This window comes from Centruroides sculpturatus, unplaced genomic scaffold (assembly GCF_000671375.1).
Source record: "Centruroides sculpturatus isolate CEXI.00-Female unplaced genomic scaffold, Cexi_2.0 scaffold940, whole genome shotgun sequence".
NCBI lineage: Eukaryota > Metazoa > Arthropoda > Arachnida > Scorpiones > Buthidae > Centruroides > Centruroides sculpturatus.
This window is the reverse complement of record NW_019385030.1, coordinates 59,692-84,125: the sequence shown is the minus strand read 5'-3', so window position 1 is coordinate 84,125 and position 24,434 is coordinate 59,692. Positions and strand designations below refer to the sequence as shown.

General features: G+C 25.2%; 1 protein-coding gene across 4 annotated transcripts in view; it reads right to left on the bottom strand.

Moving 5' to 3' along the window:
• The window catches only part of LOC111633658 (CUGBP Elav-like family member 4), a 299,636-nt gene that overhangs the window by 267,392 nt on the left and 7,810 nt on the right, over positions 1 to 24,434 (bottom strand). Inside the window, exon 3 of one of the 4 annotated variants that reach the window (XM_023378268.1) lies at positions 21,362 to 21,382. The exons of the other annotated variants lie outside the window; for them this stretch is intronic. Within the exon in view, the coding sequence (XP_023234036.1) occupies positions 21,377 to 21,382 (6 nt within the window). The 3' untranslated portion in view covers positions 21,362 to 21,376. Of the gene's footprint in view, positions 1 to 21,361; positions 21,383 to 24,434 lie in introns of those variants that run through there. 4 annotated transcript variants of the gene reach the window in all.

Genomic DNA, 24,434 nt, shown 5'->3' with positions numbered 1-24,434 from the left:
CGCTATTCAATCAAGAAAATTGAAAACTTTACTATTTTAACACTTAAAGACTATAAAAATTTTTTCTGTTTTTTTTTTCTATTTTTGTTCAATATTAAATTTTCATATGAAAGACTGCTGATAAATAATGTATTTATTCTTATTCCACTTTTTCTATTTATATTTTACATCTAAATTTAAATTTCAAGTATGAGAAAGTATCATATTCATTTATATTGTATATGACGCTAGAAATTCGTGAATACGGCAGAACCATTCGATTAAATAATTTCGTGAAAAAACACGTAGTCCTGTCAGCTTTCATTGCTATCATCCCCACAATTCCGGCCATCAGCATCTGTCATTGGTAATCTCAGGACACACGCTCACGCTGTCCTACTATCACTCGGATTAAACTTCCCACAATTCCATGCAGCGGACACGTGACTAGCACGGAAATGACAATGTGAACGTGTGTTAAGATCTCAAGTTTCCTTGAGGCAGAAACAAATTCAGTCATAATACAAGAAACATGGAGTAGACCTACAAATGCCCGGCGTACGTATGCATAAAGTCATCGATATTTCAACAAAGATGGCTTAAAAATTATTCAAATTGTCATCCGACTGAATAGTGTAAAGATGATAAAGGAAAAAAAAATTTCAGCGTGACGTATTCGTTTTAGCTATCTTCTTGGGAATCTTGCACGAATTCTTCAGTCACGCCACATCCAATATCTTTCTGGATTGCTACAAGAATCACGTTTGACTATATTTAAACTTCGCTTCTGGATATGGGATTAAATATTACTCTTTCAATTTCGATGATAAGCATATATATTAATATTATATATACATTTATTTATTTAAAAAATCATCTTATCGAAAATTAAAACGATTTTACTGATAATCTTCCAAACAAAAATTTTTTAAACAATTTACTTTAAAAAAAAATTATTTTATTACACGAAAACTATCTTTCTAGTGTTAAATCTACTCGCCATTTTGCAATATTTTTAAGATGGTGTATCATTAACTCTTGTTTTTATGACGGTGAGTATGCAACTTTTACAAAGTTTCCACTTACTTTCAGGTCAGAAAATCTGAATATTTGCCAATTATTATTAACGTTACGCTTAAAAAAGGAGTGCATACGTATATTGAAAAGTTTAAAAACTCTTGAGTTATTCGAAAAATAAAATTTGTTGAAAAAATTTCCCTGAGTTACTCAAGAATAAGGATTAAAAAAAAATTGTTTAAGATAAATTATTATAAACTAAACTTCTTTTAGTCATACAATTACTATGCAAGATACTCTAACCGACAGTTAAAAGAGATCTAGTCGAATTCCATATATTTTTTGAAATGGCACAGAATGGCCAATAGATTCCAGTAAATTACTGCACTTTCTCTTTCGATGTTGAAGGTGGTAATCATTTATCGACATCGAAGTTTGTCTTCCACGTTCCATTCCCTCCTTTAAGATTTAGTGAATGAGAAAGCCAGTCGATAATGCGACACAAAGACCTCATCTGCACGAAATCAAAATAAGAGTTGCCAAATGAAATGGAAAACTTGTGGCCTGTGAAATGAGTAGAATCTTGTCTTTTTTTAAATATATTTTTTAAATTTACGAATTTACTTTAAATAAATTTATCATATTTTACAAAAAAAGAAACGTAAAGTAGACATTATACAATGATATATCGTCTACGATAAGCAAGATCTATATAATCTAAGAAAGAAAGAAAGAAAAAAAAAAATAGCTTCGTTATTATAAAAGCACGTTTAAACTATATTGCTCTTCTATTGTGATATTAATGATCGTTCGTTATAAGTGTATATGGCTTATTACTAGATAGTAATGCTTTCGAATGATTTATTAAAACCCATTAAGTAACATGGAAGTTTATCTAGTAAAAAAAAGAAGAGGAAAAAAGAAACGTTTTAACGGCAAGGACACATTTGGAATTCTCACAATTTAGTACATCTTATGCTTAAAACGAAAAACACTTTTGTGCATTAGGTACAGCACGTCTGTTAAAAGAACCGGGAACGTGTATCAACTATACTAGAGCAAGCAGACAGACAGTTCCATCAATATTTTACTGCTTATTCGTGTATTTCAAGGCGTGAAATCCACCAGTAGACATAGATACGACGAACCGCGGAACAGAACCCATTTTCAGCTGTAAAACTTACTCCAGCGAAGAAATTTCCGACTACTTTCTCTATTGTGCTCTGAAGAGAACCGTTCTAGGGTCGTAAAACATTCGCAGCCAACTTACTCATCTCTCCTCACCTCACTTCGTTGGAATTGAGGATTCTCTCGTTTTTTTCCTTCTTACTCGTTCTTTTGAAATAGGGAAAGCTCATACGAAGATGTAGAGCATAGTAACCAAATTTTCAACGACTACAAAGATTCTTCTTGTTAACCGAAGCATACTTTCAGTTTTTTTTTCTTTTTGGTTGTTTTATTTAATGTAAAGGCAAAGTTTATACGGAGCTTTTATGATGATTAAGAAGCGGAAGAATCTCCAATTAGCAATTGCAATATAAATGTACACATTTAAATATTTCATTAAATTCTTTTACACAAAATAAAACTCTATAGTTTAAAATAATAAACGTTTCTCCACTTCATTAAAAAGCTCTTAATCATGGAAATTTTATTCCAACATTAACATCGATTAAATTATAACTATCAAGAGATAAATCAATTATCGTGAGACAGCGGAATTTTGTTGAAATTTAAAATGAAACATTCATTGGTATAACTTAAAAAAGTCATCCCAACTGCGAGTTTCCTTCAAGGAAAAAAAAAAAAGAAATAGAGTTAAGACAATTAAGTTCTGAGGTCCAGAAAGAGTAGTTGATGAGCAAACTGCCTGACGGCCCCGAAATTTCACATTACCAGAATAATGCTATCGTCTACTACATTTGCCTAATGGCTGTAATTACTGATGACACTTTTAAGCACTTTCTCGTCCAGAACGGTATCTTTTCTGCATTCCAGTTCCAACAATTCGTCTTGATTCAGTCTCAAACTGGTTGATCTGCATACTAAAAAGTTTTAAAATGACTTAATGAAATGCCTCTAATCATATTTATGAAACATAAGACTGTAAATAAAGCGAAGATATAAATGAAACCGGGTAAATAAAACAGATGGTAAATGAAACTGAATATGAAATAAGCAAAAATAACTAAACGAAACAAAAGATAATGGGAACGGTACGAAAAAGAAATCGATTATAAATAAAATAATTTAAAAGAAAATAAAATAAAAATAAACGAAACAGAGTTAAATAAAATAAAATGTAAATATAATAGAGTGAGATATATATGAAACGAAATGTAAATGAAACAATTGTTGTTGGTTGCATTTATATTTCAAAGGAAGTAGACTTATAAGAAAGAATGGTTTTAGAAAATCGGATCTGCAATGTTTGTTTATTAAAGAAAAATAGGGAAAGATATACCTCATTTGAAAGAGATCTAGATAGTGCCATCATACTAATTTTTTTTTTCAAAAAAAAAGAAAAGATAAACCGCTTGCGTTGCATTTGTAAAAAGACTACATAGAGACTCTTTAACCAAATAGAATGATGAATATCTGCTGCCAAGCAAAGCGAACTTTCGAGAAGATTCTCTTTCGAAAACACAAACAGACAATACGTTATTCGGGCGTAATATTGGATGTCGGAGGAAGTGGGTTGGGTTTAACGCTAAAATGTTTTCGTCAATATTACCTTATCGGAAGCCTTTGTAGAGTTATTTTCATCTATCAGAAGTGAAAGGCATCTGGATAGCGTGTTTTTCCTCTTTTCCAAAACTCCTATTTGTTCAGATCTTGGTTTCTATCTTTCTCTCTATAGAAATTATAACTTGTTTCTTTTCTTGTGAGATTCACGAAAGAAACTAAGGGTATTTGTTGAGGTGAACCTGGTCACGCATAGCGTAAAAAAGTCTTCCTTACCTAAGCATTTGACACGCACATCATAAGGTACAATATATATACCTTCGATATTTTCTTGTAAAAATTTCCAAACCTCGAGCAAACATAAAAACCAACAAATCGATACAACGTTGAATGTAAACTATCCTTTAATACTAATACAGATTTAAAGTTTTTTAAAAGAAAACAAACGCACAGTTGAAACAAGAACTTGGAGATTTAAGGACTCTGGATGACAGGATGCATAAATTTCGAAATCAACAGAACATTCTCTCAATACAATAAACTGCTTAAGGTTTATTAAAACAACTGAATATTTTTCATTTTTAAAGACATCGGTAGTTTCTTAAACAAGCAACTACCATCAGCATTCGATGCCTGTAAAAAAGTAGATAAACTGTAAAGGTGTTAATCAGAAAAAGTAATAAAATATAATCCATAATTTAACATTTTCAGCAAGAATTTTACAATAGATCGTTTTTCTCCTTCATCATTCAGACAAGTTACTGAATTAGAATTATTAGTATCTAAGAACGTTGGAAGTCCTGATTGAATCTATCGCAAAATGATTTTAATATTTATATATGTTCTGTCATTTATGTGATAACTCATATCTAATCCAAAATGGCAGCAGGCAAACCAATAATTACGAGTTTCCGGTGACAAATATAAAAATTTCGAAAATGTAAATCATCATTTTTCACTAACTATTCGATAAGATTAAATTCTCCATGTTCAAATTTCTTAAAGTCAATATAACAGATGGAATTTTCATGATAATGACGCTATCAAGCAGAAAATATCTCCAACGTCCATTTTCAATGATTGAAAGAAACTATGGAAATTGCTTAATGATATCAAATGGGTTTATTTAGTTGTTTGAAATACATTTGTGCCTCGAAACGTAAATTGTTCGACGAAGGAGCGGGCTTTCTTTAAGCAGAAATGATAGAAAATCATTAATATAGATTTAAAAATCTAAATTTAAATCTCTTAAACAAACGCAAAGATTTCTGAATGAGGCCAACGAACTCGAAGCGATGAATCTTTTGCTAGAACATAACAAACACACGGAAAGTTATGAGATAAGAAAAAAAAGAGCAGCGGGAGAAAGTACCGTTAGTCCGATGTATTAGGTGTGACGGGTTGAATGAAGATGGATGGCCCTCCAATGATTTCCTCATATTCTGCACACAAAATCCATTCTCATTCCCGTGGGTTATTTCATAGCAGGTTGTAGCCGACCAATTTTACAATACACTTCTTGTAAACTACCGAATGATATGTCCGTGCAAAACCACAACTCTTAAAAACTAAACGCCACATAAAAGTGGAAGTTCTTGCGTGAGATTTTGAAAAACTGACGGATAAGCCTGTTGTTTAAGATTGTTACCAAGTGTTAGGGTTTGGCACCTCGACACAAACTTATGTGCAATCACGACATTCTTGAATTCATTTCCGTTCATCTCTGCATTAACCTACAAAACAGGTTTACATTTCGTGCCATTCTCATGGGCATTACTTAAAATATCGAAAGATATTTAAATAAATTCCTTAAGATTTGCGGTATTTATTACATAAATATATCAAAAATTTAACACCGAAAGTAGCTAATTTTTAACTAGTTTAGTTTTAAAAAAATTCACATTTGATAACAATAAAAAGTTTGGCGAATTACACATTCAAATTTTTACAATTAATTTGTTGCGCGATGTTTTATATTTTCTACACACACATTTCATGTTAAATGAAAATAGATACAAACAAAAAATATTCAAAAATAGCATAAATTTATAAAATTAAACTAATTTGTATACAGCACGTGCCTGTATGTGTTGATAATTTAATGCTCATATATATTTTAAATTCTGAAATAAAAATCTATATTCTCTATTTATAGAAATCAAATTCATAGCTAAAAATCGTTAATTAACACAAGCCGAATAGCCAGCAGCAATCGTTTTCAACGAGATCATTTGACATTTTTATATTTGAATTTATTAATAACTTTGAATGAATTAATGGCAAGACTTTATTCTTACTAATAACGTTTAACTTAAATTACAGAATGTATATAAAGGTTCATATATATAATCAAAACGTTTCGTTTTGAAAGCATGCATACCACTTGCTATGGGAAAAGATACAGCTTGGAAGAAAGTACTCGTCTCATATTTCCGATTAAATTTAGGTAAAAAAAAAAAAAAACGAAAACTTATCCCTTATCTGCTAAAAGTAAGATATCTTTACGTTATATCCGTCACGACATACTTGATGAGAGTTATATCATTGTTGAGATATTTAGAAAATGAACAAAAATACTTTATCTGCGAATCCATTCGACTCCATCGAATCTCATATTAATCTAAGACGAAACATATCAGCCACAAGCTGAGAAAATCAAATAATAATAAAGTCGGAATACCGCAAATTTCCAGTTAATTGACAGTGTTATCATTAAATTAGAACAAAATCAAAAGTTTCCTTTGCATTGCTAAACGATTAGGGCTTAAACATAGAAAAGATCATAGGGATGATTATCATACCAGAATTTTGATAAGTTTTAGAATTTGTGTTAACTAGACTATCTACTGTAAATTTCGGGATTTAACGAGGATGCGACTGAATGTTAACGAGAAAGTTTTGCCAAAACCTACTTGAGAAATAACAAGCGAAAGGAAATTCTTACATAATGGATTTCGAGAGAGTTCAGTATTTCATTAAAATCTTAAAAATTTCTTCTTTCCAAAAATATATTGTATAATCAAATTTTTAAGGTTGCATTAAAAACTTGCAAATATAAGTGTAACATGCGTGACAAACAATTTCATGACTCTAATCCCTCTTTGTTCACGATTTTCGCGAACCATGTTTATTCAGTAATAAGTTTGCATTGTAAATTGTTTCGTAACCATCAATCGAATGTTATTGTTCTTGTTTACAGAGTTGTTAACTGGAAAAGACAACTTTTAATCTAGCATAAAAACTTTGATAAATTGGAGACTGTCGAGTCTTTTGGGATCTGTAAAAGAATTTCATCCAGAAATAATAACTCATTTAAGCAATGATTATACAAAGATAATCAACGTTGATAATTTAATCTTAGTCTAGAATATTTTTTTCTTTTTAAAAACTGAATTTAGCTGTTGTGAACAATTTAAATGGGCATTTATAACGGGCTAATTCCTGCAGCACGCAACCAAAAGGAATTTCTAAAAATTAAAAATTCTTTCTACCTTCTTTGTTCTACTTGCTGTATATTGTGTTGCATTATACCAATATATTATATTATGATACAGCTATATCTTTTCCTTGAAAAGTGGATATAACTCTATATAACTATAATTTTATCTTTATTATTTTTTTCTCTCATATTTTCAGCTATTCCTGAAAATATAATTATATCTCAAGACGATTTTATTTCACATTTAAACATTTATTAAATTAAAATTAAATTGTTCAAAAAATGTACATCATCATACAGATTAAATACAAAAAAGTTTTTGTATTTAGTTTTGTACATTTTGTACATTGTTTAAATATATTTTGTCCTAGATATTTTAATCTTAATTTTAATTTATTCATTAAAATTATTAATAAATAATATAACACGTAATTTATAAAATTAAATCATAAAATCAATCAAAATATTTGAAGTTTTATACAAGTGAATGAGAATTCTAAAGTAAAATGGAATAGAAAACAAATAGAAAGTCTACTATATTTGCTACTCTCTTCAAATACAATCATCAACGTTGTATTGTTGGAAAAAGTTTTTGGATCTCATATCAATTTATTCCTTGATCTCTACAATTGAGTCAGTTTATATCTAGAAAAAAGCAAATACTTTATATTGAAAAGTATAAAATGAAATTAGTCAAGAAGAGAAAGCAATGCTTGATGTAAAACTTAACTTACATCTAATAAATGACTTAANAAAAATTTCTCAACCTTTTATTGATCTTTCCTCTTCTTTATTTACTAATATAGTTACTAATAATAATAAACAAATAATCTGGTAAACCAGTATTAATCCTTACCATTTTCATAGAAAAGATATACTGATTATGTGCAAAATTACATCTTGAACTGTCACATACATAAATCATTGGACTAATAATTTTTAATGAACTGTTTTCAATCAGCTCCTGAAAATGCCTTATTGACTTCTTGGGAATTGATATCAATCACTTTGTGGACCCCTGCAGTAAATCTTCAACAAATTTTAGTACAATATTTGTAGATCCATGGTTCTGTTTATCAGAACAATCATAAAACATAATTTTAAACATAAAACAGATGAATTAGGCTGCATTACACAACTATCTAAATAAATTAATATATAAATCGACTGTAATATAGTGGAACATTCTTAAGAAGCATTTTAAATGGGTTCATTCAAAAATTTCTTAACCAAGTTCTACTGTATTTGGATTTTAAGGTTTATTGACATATATATAAACAAAATGAATTTTAATAAATAGTAAAAAAAAATTAAGCAGATTATTAAGATTACAGATACAAAATAGATTATATATAGATTAGATTATAGTATAATTACAGATTATTAAGATTAAGATACAAAAATTAAGATAAAAGTTCATTTAATTTCTCATAAAAATATTTATATTACACATTTTATTTAAATGTTTATAAAATTTATGTATAATTCAAATAATACAGTAAAATAAAAGATATATAAAATTTCAAGTTTAGGATCGTAATTATACCATTTCATGATAGTTTGGCGTAAAACTTCTAGTTAATGATCTTCAACAAAATAACATTTCATTGTATTTCAAGGAAGAGAAAAATAGTACTAGTACAAGGAAACAAACCAATTCACTAGGTCACATTAATACATGAGTGTATAATCATGCTGATTGCTAATTGCAATCTGGCTAATAGCTGAGGTCTCATCTTACTGTCCAATATTAAAGTTTTGTTCTATATTTATACCTGTATAATGCTTCAAAAGAAATTGAGTCAAGGGACTCAATGTTAAGTAGTTTTGATTCAAGGGACTCAAAACTACTTAACATGACCCTGATTCACTATCATCTCTTGTGATTTCAATTTATTATTGTTGTAATTAGAACAATATTTTTTCAACTTTTATTTCAAACAATTTAACCTATCTACTGGTACTATGTATATAATATGGGGATACCTTGCTACTTTGGATGGTTAGAGTCTAGACTTTCACTGCAAACCAAATAATGCCTTAAAATGAAGCACAGCTTTTTTCCACTTATCAATGCATAACCTATATAGGCCTAAGAGTATATTTACATTATCATTTAAGTGTACAATCACACTAAGCTTAAAAACCATCTAAAGTGAAAATAATAAGTGTTTTTGGGTTTTTTATTTAAGAGTAAGACAAGCACTGAAAATAATAATTATAAATATAATTGAAAAGTGCCAGATTATCAAAGTGCCTTAAAGCAAAGTCTGCCTGAAATCAAATATTTCATATAGTAGGCAGTTAAAAATACAATAGGAATATATATATATAATAAAATACAATTCAATATATACTATGCAATACTACATTATATAAACATATTTATTTTTATGATATAATGCATATTGCTTTTTCATTATGCTAATGATATGCTTTTATGATATAATGCATTTTGAAGTTTTTTCTAGTATACTTGCAGTGACCACATTTTCTTCAAGAAAATAAATGATAATCTAAAATGGTTCAAGAATAGGAGACAGTTTGTGTTTATGTTATGAAGATGTAAGAACAAAACCAAGGAAATTTGAATTTCAGTATTTTAAATAAGTCAATCAATAAAGTAATTTTTTAAAAAATTAATAATAATAGAAATATAAATATATATTATACTGTATATTTTTTAAGCAATTTGTAATATTAAATTTAGTTTTGTTATTAGATCCAATATCCTTGACATTTTTTTTAATTGTTCAAAACAGATTGAAATCAGTCTTCCTATAAATTAAATATTGCAACAAACAACAATCTTAATTATGTTACAAGAATGACTTATAAAAAAAACGTTATAATCCAAAAATATATTGTAAAGTAATTTTCAAAATGAAACTATGAGTTATATTCTGATCAATGTTAGTTATATAAACCGTCAAACTTTTTGCCATTTGAAACACAAAGAAGTTTTCATCCAAATGTTCAACTAAGTCCCAAATGCAGCATTTAGTTTGATAAATGATTCACTGTATTGATTCAGTGCCATCAGAAATGAATAGCCACGTCATGCCTGTAGCAACATACCATTGCACTCAAATTACATTCACATTTTTACTCTTGGTGTAGTATCATATCAAAAACATTTGCTTGATAACTCTATAGATGAAATGGGAGGGAGCTTATTGGAAAGAGAATAGTTGGAGGAAAAACAATGTTAACTAGTAAGAATAAATGCATATGAGCTAAACTGCAACTTCCTTTTTTTTCCTTTCTCTTTCTACTTTTACTGTTCAAACTAATTTGGTCATCAATCACAGAATGTGACATACATAAAGGTGGAAAATGAAGTCATGTATTTTATTTCTCCTAAGAGATGTTACCATTATATATTATAATTTTCAAACATAATGTTTGAAATGCTAATCGACTGAATTAATTCAGTAATTGACAAATGCAAAGAGATTATTGTAAAAAACAAAAGAAAATAAAATATATATTTTATATATTCTACTAGAATCTACCTTGAAAATGAAACATGGTTCCTTTACAATTGAGATTACTGATGCATGTTAGAAATACCTCTGATATACAAATTGCTGTTGTTTCAGTTTCTAAAATTTATTTCTGGAACTGACATGGAGATTGATGAAGGTTTTGTAAATTCTGTTAGCTTTGATAGAAATATACAAATTGAATCTCATTTTGCAAACCATCTGTAATAGTTGTGCAAATATTTTTATTAATTTCTTCTGTAAAAACAAAACTTATTTACATTGTTGAAGAATATTATAATTTCATTAATGTATATTAAATTAAATTCCTCTTTTTATTTTAGTTTATACAAATGAATACATTAAATTTTTGTTATTTTCTGATTTACAAGATGTTTGAATATGTTTATAATTAAAATTACAAGAATAAATGGATGCAAATATCTCTTACTGTAACAACAGATGCAGAAGATTCAGACTATTTTAATGATATTTTTTAAACAAATTATTTAATAAAATTATCATTTCATACATAATATGAGAATGTTTACATGTAATAAATATATAGTTAAAATTTAATAAGAACATTAAAAGCTTAATTTTTTTTAAAAAATTAATAATAATAAATAAATCTAAAATACAGTATCAAAAATTANAATGAATTTTAATGGAATAAGAAAAAATTTGATTTATTACTAGATAAAAAATATATTAAAGGCAAAATAAAAACATTATATATTATCAGGGCATCAAGGCTTTTTAAAGGGGTAAATCAGGTGCCTTTAGCCTTTTTTTTTAAACAAATGAAATACAGTATGTAAAAATTTTCTCTATTAATAAAAAGAAGTCTTAAAGATTTTATTTTCTGTTATTAAAAATAATATTAATTTTATAGATGAAGGAACCACTATGGGCCTCTATGTTTTCTCTGAGCCCAGATAAAATTTCCAGTCTCCCCTCTCAATGGCCCTGAAGATAATAATAACAGTACATAATTTTTAGTTTAAAAACAAACTATGTTTCTAAACTACTCTTCTTAAAAAATTAAAACATTAATTGAAGATTGATATAATATATTAAAATTAATAATTTAAGAAAAATTTAATATACTTATCCCAAAATAGTATTTCATATAATTTATTATAGTCAGTATATATGAATTTATCATTCTATTTAAATCATTTATATTTTGTAAGAAAATATAGTAGAACTTGATAAATGATTCTCAAATGTAAACCCCAATATAAAGCTACTTTTTATTTTATAAAATGTTCAAAAAAATTTTTAGATTTGTGCCACAATGATATGAATGAGTAGAAAATGCTTAAATACACATTTTCAAATTTTTTAAAATAATAAACAACAAAGTGCAATTTATTCTTATTTATATGCAAAAAAAATTCATTTAAGTATTACTAACATCAAATTTAATTTTTTTCCATGAAAACTTTTATTAATTGTTCTGAATGTTTAGAATAAAATAGAGATAATTTACATTAGAATAAAGCTAAAATTTTCCCGAACTTTTAAATAAGTTACAGTATTTATTATGAACTTTAAAATCAATTCTCACATTAAATATTAATTTTATATAAAAAAGTAATGTAACAAATCAATAATAAAAAAAACTCAAATTAAAATACTTTTTTCTTATTGTTTAAATTCATTCAGATATTAATTTATCAACTAAAATCATTATAATTAGAACAACATTAAAAATAAAAATATTTCTCTAGGAATAATGTTAAAACTGATTCTATCACACAAACATTCTCAAAATTTTATTGTTTACAATGCATTACATATTATTTAAGTTTGGAAAATCTACAAATTTTGAAATATGTAGAAAAAATTAATATTTTGATTTTTTATAATTTAATGAAGAAATAATTGTTAACAGATATAATTAATTATAGGATAAAAATTTATATTTATATATTAATCTTATGTTATGTTATGTTATGCTAAAACCTTTTAAAAATTTTGAAAATGTTACAACTAAAATAATCTAGAACAACACTAAATCCTTCTTCTGTAATAAAATATAATATTTTGATCAATTACAATTCTATAATCTTACAGTAAATTTATAAAATGATCATAACTATAAGGCATATCCCAAAAATTTACTTCAACTGTGTAATAACTTATCTGTTATAAAGATAGAGAATGTTTATGAACATTTAAAAGTTGGAAATCTATTATTAATTAAGCAAAAAACTAATAGTTTATTCAATTAATTTGAAAAAATGTAGTATATAGTAAGAAGAGAATGTTAATTCTGTATCATAATTGGAAAAATGTCACAAAACAGTCATATAATATTTACAGATCTTAATTTCTATTCTCCTAAAATCAAATTAATAGGTTTGAAATGCTAATCGACTGAATTAATTCAGTAATTGACAAATGCAAAGAGATTATTGTAAAAAACAAAAGAAAATAAAATATATATTTTATATATTCTACTAGAATCTACCTTGAAAATGAAACATGGTTCCTTTACAATTGAGATTACTGATGCATGTTAGAAATACCTCTGATATACAAATTGCTGTTGTTTCAGTTTCTAAAATTTATTTCTGGAACTGACATGGAGATTGATGAAGGTTTTGTAAATTCTGTTAGCTTTGATAGAAATATACAAATTGAATCTCATTTTGCAAACCATCTGTAATAGTTGTGCAAATATTTTTATTAATTTCTTCTGTAAAAACAAAACTTATTTACATTGTTGAAGAATATTATAATTTCATTAATGTATATTAAATTAAATTCCTCTTTTTATTTTAGTTTATACAAATGAATACATTAAATTTTTGTTATTTTCTGATTTACAAGATGTTTGAATATGTTTATAATTAAAATTACAAGAATAAATGGATGCAAATATCTCTTACTGTAACAACAGATGCAGAAGATTCAGACTATTTTAATGATATTTTTTAAACAAATTATTTAATAAAATTATCATTTCATACATAATATGAGAATGTTTACATGTAATAAATATATAGTTAAAATTTAATAAGAACATTAAAAGCTTAATTTTTTTTAAATATTATACATTACTGCANATTTTTAAAAAAGTAAATTTATATTTCATTTTTAAAGAATTTATATATATAATCATTCATTACTAAGTAAAAATATAATAATTTTTAATTTGCATATTAATGATTAGATATGAAACGTGATAGTATTTAGGAAAATAACTCAAATCCATTGATTTACTATCTATTAAATTAATTTTGGTATTTAACAAGCATAAAAACTGAATTAAAATTATCAGTATTTTTTAAATATAAATTGCCATTTAATAAAGATCTGTTTTCTTATGCATGTAAAGACCTACATAACCCCAATAAAGTTTTGATCTTTATTCTTTTAGCCATATTCATTATATTTCTCTCTAAAGACTATAAATATTTTAAATCAGAATAGAATCAAAATTAATTTGATAATTGATAATCATTAATCAACTGTAAATCAAGCAATCCACCTAAAGAATTGAAAAATATGAGAAAGAGTTTATTTAAAATTCTTATTTTTCAGCTTATTATTTTTATATTATATTTAATATGGAAATATAAAAAAGAAAAGGAATAAAGACATTAAGTGAAAATAATTATAATTCTGATCTCATTGAACACTACATAAAAGTGGCTAAAGCAATTTTTGTTTCTGGCTCTATATAGTTTCTACATCTATTGAAATATCCTTTTGATATTATAGGATATGCCAGTACATGGTAAAAAAAATCACTTAGCATATTCATGCTCAATACTTTTCTAAACTTTAAATATATAATTAAAATGTGAATGTGTTTATTAAAAATATAAATAATAATAATTTATTAATTATTTTAATTTAATTTATCAAATGAGACATTTGAAATTAACAAATAATATATTTTAATGTATTGTTAGGATTAATGAACAAAATTTTTCTCATTAAGTTTGAAATTTTGAGAGGAACTGTAACATTTATATCTATTCCTTAATACATGTAACATTTATAATAATCTCACTCCCTAATTTTAAAGGTATTATGTATATCTCTCAAAGTTATTTCAGTTCATTTCAAATATCTCATGCTCAAAATAGATATTTTACTTCTAATAAACAAAACAAAAATTGCCTTGGATTGTTAGTCATTAAAACCACAGAAAAATTAATTTAAATTTTTAGTATATCAACTTCTGTATTAATGAAATTTATTTATTATGATGTTATGTTTAATCAAATAATGTTTTTTTTTCCATTAAACATAAAAGATTCCAAAATAAATATGTCAATTCTTGATATTGCCAAGAGTTCTAGATTCTCTCACATTTTTTATTTATAATTTATTTGAAATATCTCTTTTACTTTTGAAGGATGTTGTTATAGTACACCAATCATCAAAATTGTACTTAAACAATTTGAACAATGTATGAAAAAATCTCTCCTGCTAGTTTGTATTTAGATCTCAAAATTTCAGATTAATAGACAAACCATAACAAAAATAATTCACATTCTGTATGCAGTAGAAATTAGTTAAGAAGTTCCTGCATTAGAAATTTTCCCATAAAAATTTGAATTTGAGTTTAATTTCAAAAGTCCAATTTTTTCTTAATAACAGATATGTAAATTTGTCCCATAGAAAATGTTTCTGTTTAAGAAAATTTCCTGCTTAAGTAGACTGAAATCCTTGTTCACAACTGGAAAATGGATCTGCTTAAGAAATTCTTCAATTGAATTCTACCAAAAAATTTTATACATTTAATTGTATATGGAAAAGAAAAAATATATTATGTTAGGAAATGCACAAAATTCATATCATTTTGCATGTGACTTCAGGCTACTTAGAACATGGATTTTAAAATTTTCTTACATAGTTTATCTTTCAACAAACAGCAAGTTCTTAAAAGTTTTATCAATTTGTGGGTGACGGGCTGATACAGCAATGAGCAAGGTGAGCAGCTGCACAGGGAAGCAGATTGCTAGGGGCAGCAAAATTGGCTGAAGAAAATAATAAAACATGCTTAATTTCAGATAATCAATTATTTTACTTTTTGGAAATAATTTAATTAAATGTGTGAGGTCCAAGCCTTCAGATCTTTTGATTAAAATTATGCTGTCTAAATAACTATCTTGCCTAGGGCAGAATAATTGCAAGGTTGGTGGCTGGTGGATGATACTGTAAACCAGAGGTCCCTAAAATTTTTTGACAGTAAACCTCTTCAAAAATTTCTCAACCTTTTATTGATCTTTCCTCTTCTTTATTTACTAATATAGTTACTAATAATAATAAACAAATAATCTGGTAAACCAGTATTAATCCTTACCATTTTCATAGAAAAGATATACTGATTATGTGCAAAATTACATCTTGAACTGTCACATACATAAATCATTGGACTAATAATTTTTAATGAACTGTTTTCAATCAGCTCCTGAAAATGCCTTATTGACTTCTTGGGAATTGATATCAATCACTTTGTGGACCCCTGCAGTAAATCTTCAACAAATTTTAGTACAATATTTGTAGATCCATGGTTCTGTTTATCAGAACAATCATAAAACATAATTTTAAACATAAAACAGATGAATTAGGCTGCATTACACAACTATCTAAATAAATTAATATATAAATCGACTGTAATATAGTGGAACATTCTTAAGAAGCATTTTAAATGGGTTCATTCAAAAATTTCTTAACCAAGTTCTACTGTATTTGGATTTTAAGGTTTATTGACATATATATAAACAAAATGAATTTTAATAAATAGTAAAAAAAAATTAAGCAGATTATTAAGATTACAGATACAAAATAGATTATATATAGATTNAATTTTGCCTTTGGTCACCGTTCAATACCCTGCCTCCAGCGCCCCCTAGATCTATTCATTGCCCAGAAGGGGGCGTTATTGCCCACTTTGAGAAACGCTGAGCTAAAATAAAAGTCAATGTGTTAGAAATATTCAAGTTGTGACCTTCAATAAAAAATAAAAGATATATAAAATGACAAGTTTAGGATCGTAATTATACCATTTCATGATAGTTTGGCGTAAAACTTCTAATTCAAATAATACAGTAAAATAAAAGATATATAAAATTTCAAGTTTAGGATCGTAATTATACCATTTCATGATAGTTTGGCGTAAAACTTCTAGTTAATGATCTTCAACAAAATAACATTTCATTGTGTTTCAAGGAAGAGAAAAATAGTACTAGTACAAGGAAACAAACCAATTCACTAGGTCACATTAATACATGAGTGTATAATCATGCTGATTGCTAATTGCAATCTGGCTAATAGCTGAGGTCTCATCTTACTGTCCAATATTAAAGTTTTGTTCTATATTTATACCTGTATAATGCTTCAAAAGAAATTGAGTCAAGGGACTCAATGTTAAGTAGTTTTGATTCAAGGGACTCAAAACTACTTAACATGACCCTGATTCACTATCATCTCTTGTGATTTCAATTTATTATTGTTGTAATTAGAACAATATTTTTTCAACTTTTATTTCAAACAATTTAACCTATCTACTGGTACTATGTATATAATATGGGGATACCTTGCTACTTTGGATGGTTAGAGTCTAGACTTTCACTGCAAACCAAATAATGCCTTAAAATGAAGCACAGCTTTTTTCCACTTATCAATGCATAACCTATATAGGCCTAAGAGTATATTTACATTATCATTTAAGTGTACAATCACACTAAGCTTAAAAACCATCTAAAGTGAAAATAATAAGTGTTTTTGGGTTTTTTATTTAAGAGTAAGACAAGCACTGAAAATAATAATTATAAATATAATTGAAAAGTGCCAGATTATCAAAGTGCCTTAAAGCAAAGTCTGCCTGAAATCAAATATTTCATATAGTAGGCAGTTAAAAATACAATAGGAATATATATATATAATAAAATACAATTCAATATATACTATGCAATACTACATTATATAAACATATTTATTTTTATGATATAATGCATATTGCTTTTTCATTATGCTAATGATATGCTTTTATGATATAATGCATTTTGAAGTTTTTTCTAGTATACTTGCAGTGACCACATTTTCTTCAAGAAAATAAATGATAATCTAAAATGGTTCAAGAATAGGAGACAGTTTGTGTTTATGTTATGAAGATGTAAGAACAAAACCAAGGAAATTTGAATTTCAGTATTTTAAATAAGTCAATCAATAAAGTAATTTTTTAAAAAATTAATAATAATAAATAAATCTAAAATACAGTATCAAAAATTAAAAGATTTTTTAATAAAAGCTATAGGATGACTCACTCAGACACTTAGTTTAATATCTCATAGTTGCACAGTCACATTTGTATAATATAATGTAAAAACATACTTGGTCAACTGCTTCATCATGAAATTGTTCCATTCATGTTTCATGCTCATTTTTTTCATTTTATATGAATATATTCCACATGATAAGTGTTCATTCCTGAGTGAACCACTCTGTATATGATAACTATACATATACTACATACAGTATAGACTATATAAAACTAATGTGTAGTATTGTCTGATAGTTTTGCTGTCTAATGGGTTGGTATCATAATAAAGTTGACAGTGCTAAATTATTGGAAGACTACTACATTATTTATTTTTAACAAAGATGAATTTTATAAAATTACAATTAATTAAAATTAATTTTTCAATAAAAAAGATAAAAATAATACTTTACATTAATATATTGCTATTCATTATGCAATCCAATAATTTTATTACATTTGGAATCAAAGTAGCTTATGTAAAGTATTTGACGATTCTTTGCAATGTTAGGATTAAAGACCGATGATTTTTGTGAATGATAAATGTTTAATGTATTTCCGTATACATTAAAAAAAATAAAATTTTAATTATGATGAGCCACAGCAAATGTGAGACCAGATTAATTGAGTAATTTTACTCAATTAAGCCTGACCACATTATTATAATAGTTAAATCATCTTGGTTTAAAACCGATTTAAAAAATTTTTATTACTTAAAAAAATTTTCTGTAATTTTGTTCAATCTCATAAAATACCTCAGAAATATTTTTTTTTTTAAGAAATTTTCAGAAGCTGATATATTTAGCTGTCCCAATAGGTTTTTACTTCATATTGAGATATATAAAGGACATTTTACAACCTTAACTAAAGATAAATTTGAAGATACTATTAAGAAATCACTACTTATCTTAAACATTTCTTTTAAAACTGATGTAATAATAATAATTTTAAAAAATTTATTTACAAACCATAAATGATAAAATTCAAAAGAAATTCTATGCAATGATTAGTCATTTCAATACTTTTAAGACTGAAAGTTTTTGGAAAATATTGATGAAATATATATGATATCTATTATACAGATGAAAAACTAAATATTATATCTATACTCATCAGACTATATCATAGTAAATAGAACGATTATGATAAATCATTCAAGATTACATCCTTAAAATACAGACATCACAGAATAGAATCCAAGGCGGTAAAATATTTTAATGGATCATGTGATTGTATAATAAACAAGCAGTTATATGTTGTGACATTGCCACAATGCCTGTAAAAATCAAGGTTTCAATGTTATATGTCTTTCATTAAATTTTAATAGAGATAGAGCCACAGGCTGCAATTTTTAATCATATTTAATCAGATATTTGTATATAGTTAATCGGGGCCTCCTACTTCTAAGATTTTCATATCTGGTTTTGTCTTTCATCTATCTAATTCCAGTCTCAAGATTAAGGAAATGAACAGCCAATGGGAATTCACAGGTCTACAATTTTTTCAAATTGCAGCCAAATGATTTGAAACATGATAAAAAAATGTATAAGGGAAGATACTATCCTTTTCTACTTGACAATATCAATGCTTTTAATAGTAAACAAATACGTAGTTTAATATCTTTATAACATCTGACTAAAAATGAAAATTAACTAAACCAGTGATATTCACACTGTGTATGTGAACCAGTGCTAATCTGTGAACAGTTTATTAGTGAGTAGTGATCAATTTCACTTAAAATTTCATAATTTTGTTTATTACATTAATAGAACTATTTAAAATGTATTTAACAGTCTTTTAAAAACATGTTATTTTATAACTTTTTAACACTTAATGACAAGTGAACTTGCAATCAAAATCAGCTTTGGAAATTATTTGAAAACAGCCAACAAACCCATTTTTTTCAAAATGATTATAACCAAATTTTGTACTTGTATTTTTCTTATTAATTCAGTCTAAAACTTAAAATTAAAACAAAGTTAAACTGCATTTTTTTTATTAATTTCACAAAAATACTAATCCATGTGGGATTAGAATGAAAAACTGATGAGTGCTTTTCTGTTCACACATCTAAACAGTTACTGGTAATATATTTAATATATTTCTAATAAATTTAAAACCATGAAATAAATAAATTATTTGTATTAATTTAGGTTTTACAAAAAATTATTTTCTCAAACTTATTTATTTATTTATTTATTATCAATTTAAAATAAATAATCTTGAAATGAATGACTGTAATATCACAAAATTTCTTTCTAAAACAGGCATTCAAAATTAAACTTTTTAATTCACAAAAATATATCTAAAGGTGAATATAACATGAAATAATTAAAAATCTATGCAATAAGAAATATGAGGAACTGATATGAAATCATCCCTATTAAAATTTAATGCAAGACATATAACATTGAAACCTTGATTTTTACAATCTAAGTAAAATTTTTTAAACAAGGAAAATATTTTATTGAATAAGCAACAGATTATTTACTAATTATCAACAAAACTGACTCAGTTCTTTGTTTACTCCATATCCAAAGTAAGTTAGCTTGTATTTCATATACAGTATTTGAAAAAAATAAATTAAATTTTTAAAAGTGAATAATTTTACAATTGATAATTTTCCATTTCCAATGGATTTAATGTCATAAAAAGCTTTGGTTTCTTTTGGCAAAATGCCACCATAAAATGGACAATTGCTAGATATAATATAACCCTCAATTGTAGTCTTTTGATCATGACAGTTTTCTGATCTTTCATTTCTGTCAATATTTTCAAGAGAAAATTTAGAACAAAGGTATGTGTATAGACAATTTTGTATCAGTTTTTACCAAAACATTATTTCTTAGGTTTACATTTATTTTATGACTGACATGAACTGAAAATAACAAGTGAAAAAATTCTTATCCAGGTAGTTATTGGCAGTTTGCCAACAACAAGTGATACACAGGTGGTAGTCTTACCTCAAAGTAAGCTTTATTCCAAACAAAAGATATGACTCATGGGAATGATTGAAAAATGAATTGAACAGTAATGCTAGGAAACAGATTAGACAAACTTTAGAAACCATAAAACAACTAAATATTATTGAACAATCAGTTATAAGAATAAAAAATCTGCTACATTTACAGCAAAGGAATTATAGTAGAAAAACAAAAGGATAAAAACTAAAGATATATTCAGTATTGTGAAAACAAAGCAATATTTAACATAAGTTATTTAAAAAGTGAATAAACATGTATTTTTCTAGTCTCATATAATATATCAAAGTTTTACGTAATGTGTTATCAAAAATTTTGATCTGAATAATAAATTTATTATTATTAAAAAAAATAATAATAAGGCTTACAAAGAGAAAAATTCTTTATTACTGATATCAATATTTTTGTACATGATTATAAAATATTAAAATAAATGTAGAAATCCATTTACTATAGTAACACAGTTTTCTTCATATAGAAATTGATTGGAAAAATTGAGATATTAAACCTTGATAAAAAAAAAAATTAAATATTTAAGTTATGAATAATAGAATGCAATTTGAAATATAACCTACAAAAGAGAAGATCAATCTTCTAATCAAAATTAAAAAATTAACTCATCATATAAAAATAATTTTTATTCAAATGCATTTTAATTTTACATATAACTTTTGAAAAAGTATATTGAATATTCTAAGTAATCAATTTTGTTTAATTATAAAATAATGGATATGAATTAATAAAAAAAAATTGATTTATCCATCCAAGGAATTTTTCAAAAGTTTATGGATTAGCTTTATAAAAGATGAATGAAAAATAAGCTGTAAATGTAATGAAAACAATTTTGAAATATATAAGAACTACTATGTTCAAACATTATAAAACAATCTTAGCATTTATAAATAGAACTATTCCAATTTGAAATTCAGAATTCAAGTTTTCTCTGAAAAAAAGACATAAAAAAATTACTGATATCAGTAAAAGATGCATAATTCCTTTAGGGAAAAATATGATCACTAAAGCAAAGTTTCTGCCAGAGATCCAGAAGTAACAAAACAGACTCCAACAAGATAATCACAAGTCCCTATAGAGATACTGAGCATTGAATATTTGGTCCAATCTGTTCCTGCATCCATATTCAAGTCAATACTCTGAATTATGTAATAATTTAATCTATTGTTCATCAATGAATAATACTTAATTTTAATTGCAAAATAGTTTTCAATTGCAATGTTAAACAGATTTTAAATTATAACTTTTGTTCAGAAATTTTAGAATAAATCCTTAGTTTATCTTAAAAAACTGTCATTAAATGTAAATTACTAATAATGAAAAAATAAATTTAATTAGTTCTTTTAAATGTTTCATAAATTTTTTAATTATTATTTTTTAACTTATTTTTATAGAATTTTTCCATAACCCAGCTTAAAATTTTTTTACAAGCAAATACGTTAACTTTGAATTTGGTTATGAAAAACTAAAATCAATTAATATAATTAATTAAAATGTTTTTAATGTTAAGCTGTTATCAAAATTATTTTTTATACTATTTAAGGTGAATAAAATTAAATTTGTATACATTCATCAGTTAAAAATAAAATATGAATGTAATTATGGTAAATATATTCCCTAATTTTAATTTTTAAGATTAAAATAAAGTTTGGAATTTGCAATGTTGCATTTATATATGTATATACTTTTTTGCTTACTGAAGTTGAAGTTTCAAATATATTTTACTTCTTTAAAATGAATAGGCATTGAACATATCTAAAAAAATTTAAGTAAAAGAGTGACTGACTGAGGAAGAAAGGAGATGGACATATACAAAAAGTTGGTTTCTCTTGGGATATTATATTCCAGGCTCTACTGAATATAAGATGGCACATTATGTATCAAATTCCCAAATTTAATGTAAGTGTCTTTTTCCTCCAATTTAACAGAAATAAGAAAAATCACTATTTTATTTCATTATATTTGGAATTTAATAAATTTATAATTTATACAACACATAAAGAATTCATTACAGTCTTCCTATTAACTATTATTACATTATTATTAATTCTTTACATTAAATTTTTAAAATAATACATATTTAATAATAGTCATGTATCTGTCTATACTTATATACAAAAGAAAGAAAAAGATCTTGATTCAAGAAAAATAATTATACTTTTGATATACTTGGAGTCAATTTGGAACAAAAGAGATTGTATTATTATGTGTTAATAAAATTAATAAATATATTAACTGTATTCAATTTGTATTTATAACAATATTTTTATAGTCTCTTATATTTAAAAAATTTTCAATAAACTTTTTTCTTTTAAAAATGAGATGGAACATAATTTCAAACTAATTTTCACTTCTTTTCAACTTCAAAAATGTAATCAAAAATTATCAATTACTAATATTAAATAAATTCTTAAATTTTCATTCCAACATACTTTTAAAATAAAATTTATTTATTTATTTTTAATTATGAAAAGTCCTTTAATTTATTCCATTTAATCCTATTTTTTATTTTAAAGTTAATACTGTATAATTATCAATGATAACTCAATCTAAGGTACTACCAAAATCTCAAAAATGTATTACAGAATTTTTAACATAACTTATATTTAGTTAAAACCATAGTAAATTATAAATAAAAAAAAATTCAAGAGAAAAATCCATTTAAAGATATCCAAGTTTGTCATATAAAGATAATAAGAACATGTTTATCAGAAAAGTTTATAAGATAAATGCAGTTTTGTAAAATGTTAATATTTAATGAAAACTAGACCTAAAACTATTCAAAGAACTTTATTATTTTTGTATTTTAGATATAAATTCAATTGAATCATTTTAACTGTACCAAAAACAGATATGTACTGTACCATACATTCATAGATACAATATTTCGTAAAAAACATTGCATTTTATATCCAATCAACATAAAATTTTATCATATTTTTATAAACTGTTTAAAAATATATTTTTTATAAGTATATAAAAAAATTTGTGTTTAAGCTATATCAAATTACATTGTAAAAACAAAATATAACTGAACAAATAAAATTTCCCTACTACTTTTAACCACAAATTATTCACATTTAAAATTCTTTATTTTTGTTGATCTCTTTCCCTACTGTAATATGAACATAAAAGAAATCAATGTAAACTTCAAATTTTTTTTTCTTTACTTTTCTTTAATAAAAAATATAAATGTTATTTTTCTTTCCAAATATATCATATATTCATTAAAATCTACTCTACATACTGAATATTCATTGACTGTAATTTCTTATCAATTTTCTTTAATTTACATACTTATAAATTATATAAGTAATATGATAGAACTGATTATACTTTTTGCAATTTAATTGAAATTTCAAATGCAAAATTTTGTTCTTTTCAATAAACAAAACTTTAGATTATTTATAATTACAAATTCCTGTTCTTTATAGTAAAGAAGTTAATAAAACAGTTAGTAATGTAAATTTTTGTTTTAAAGTATATAAATTGTTATAAATTATGGATATTTTATAACTTGATTATAAATATTGCTCATGATCAGAATA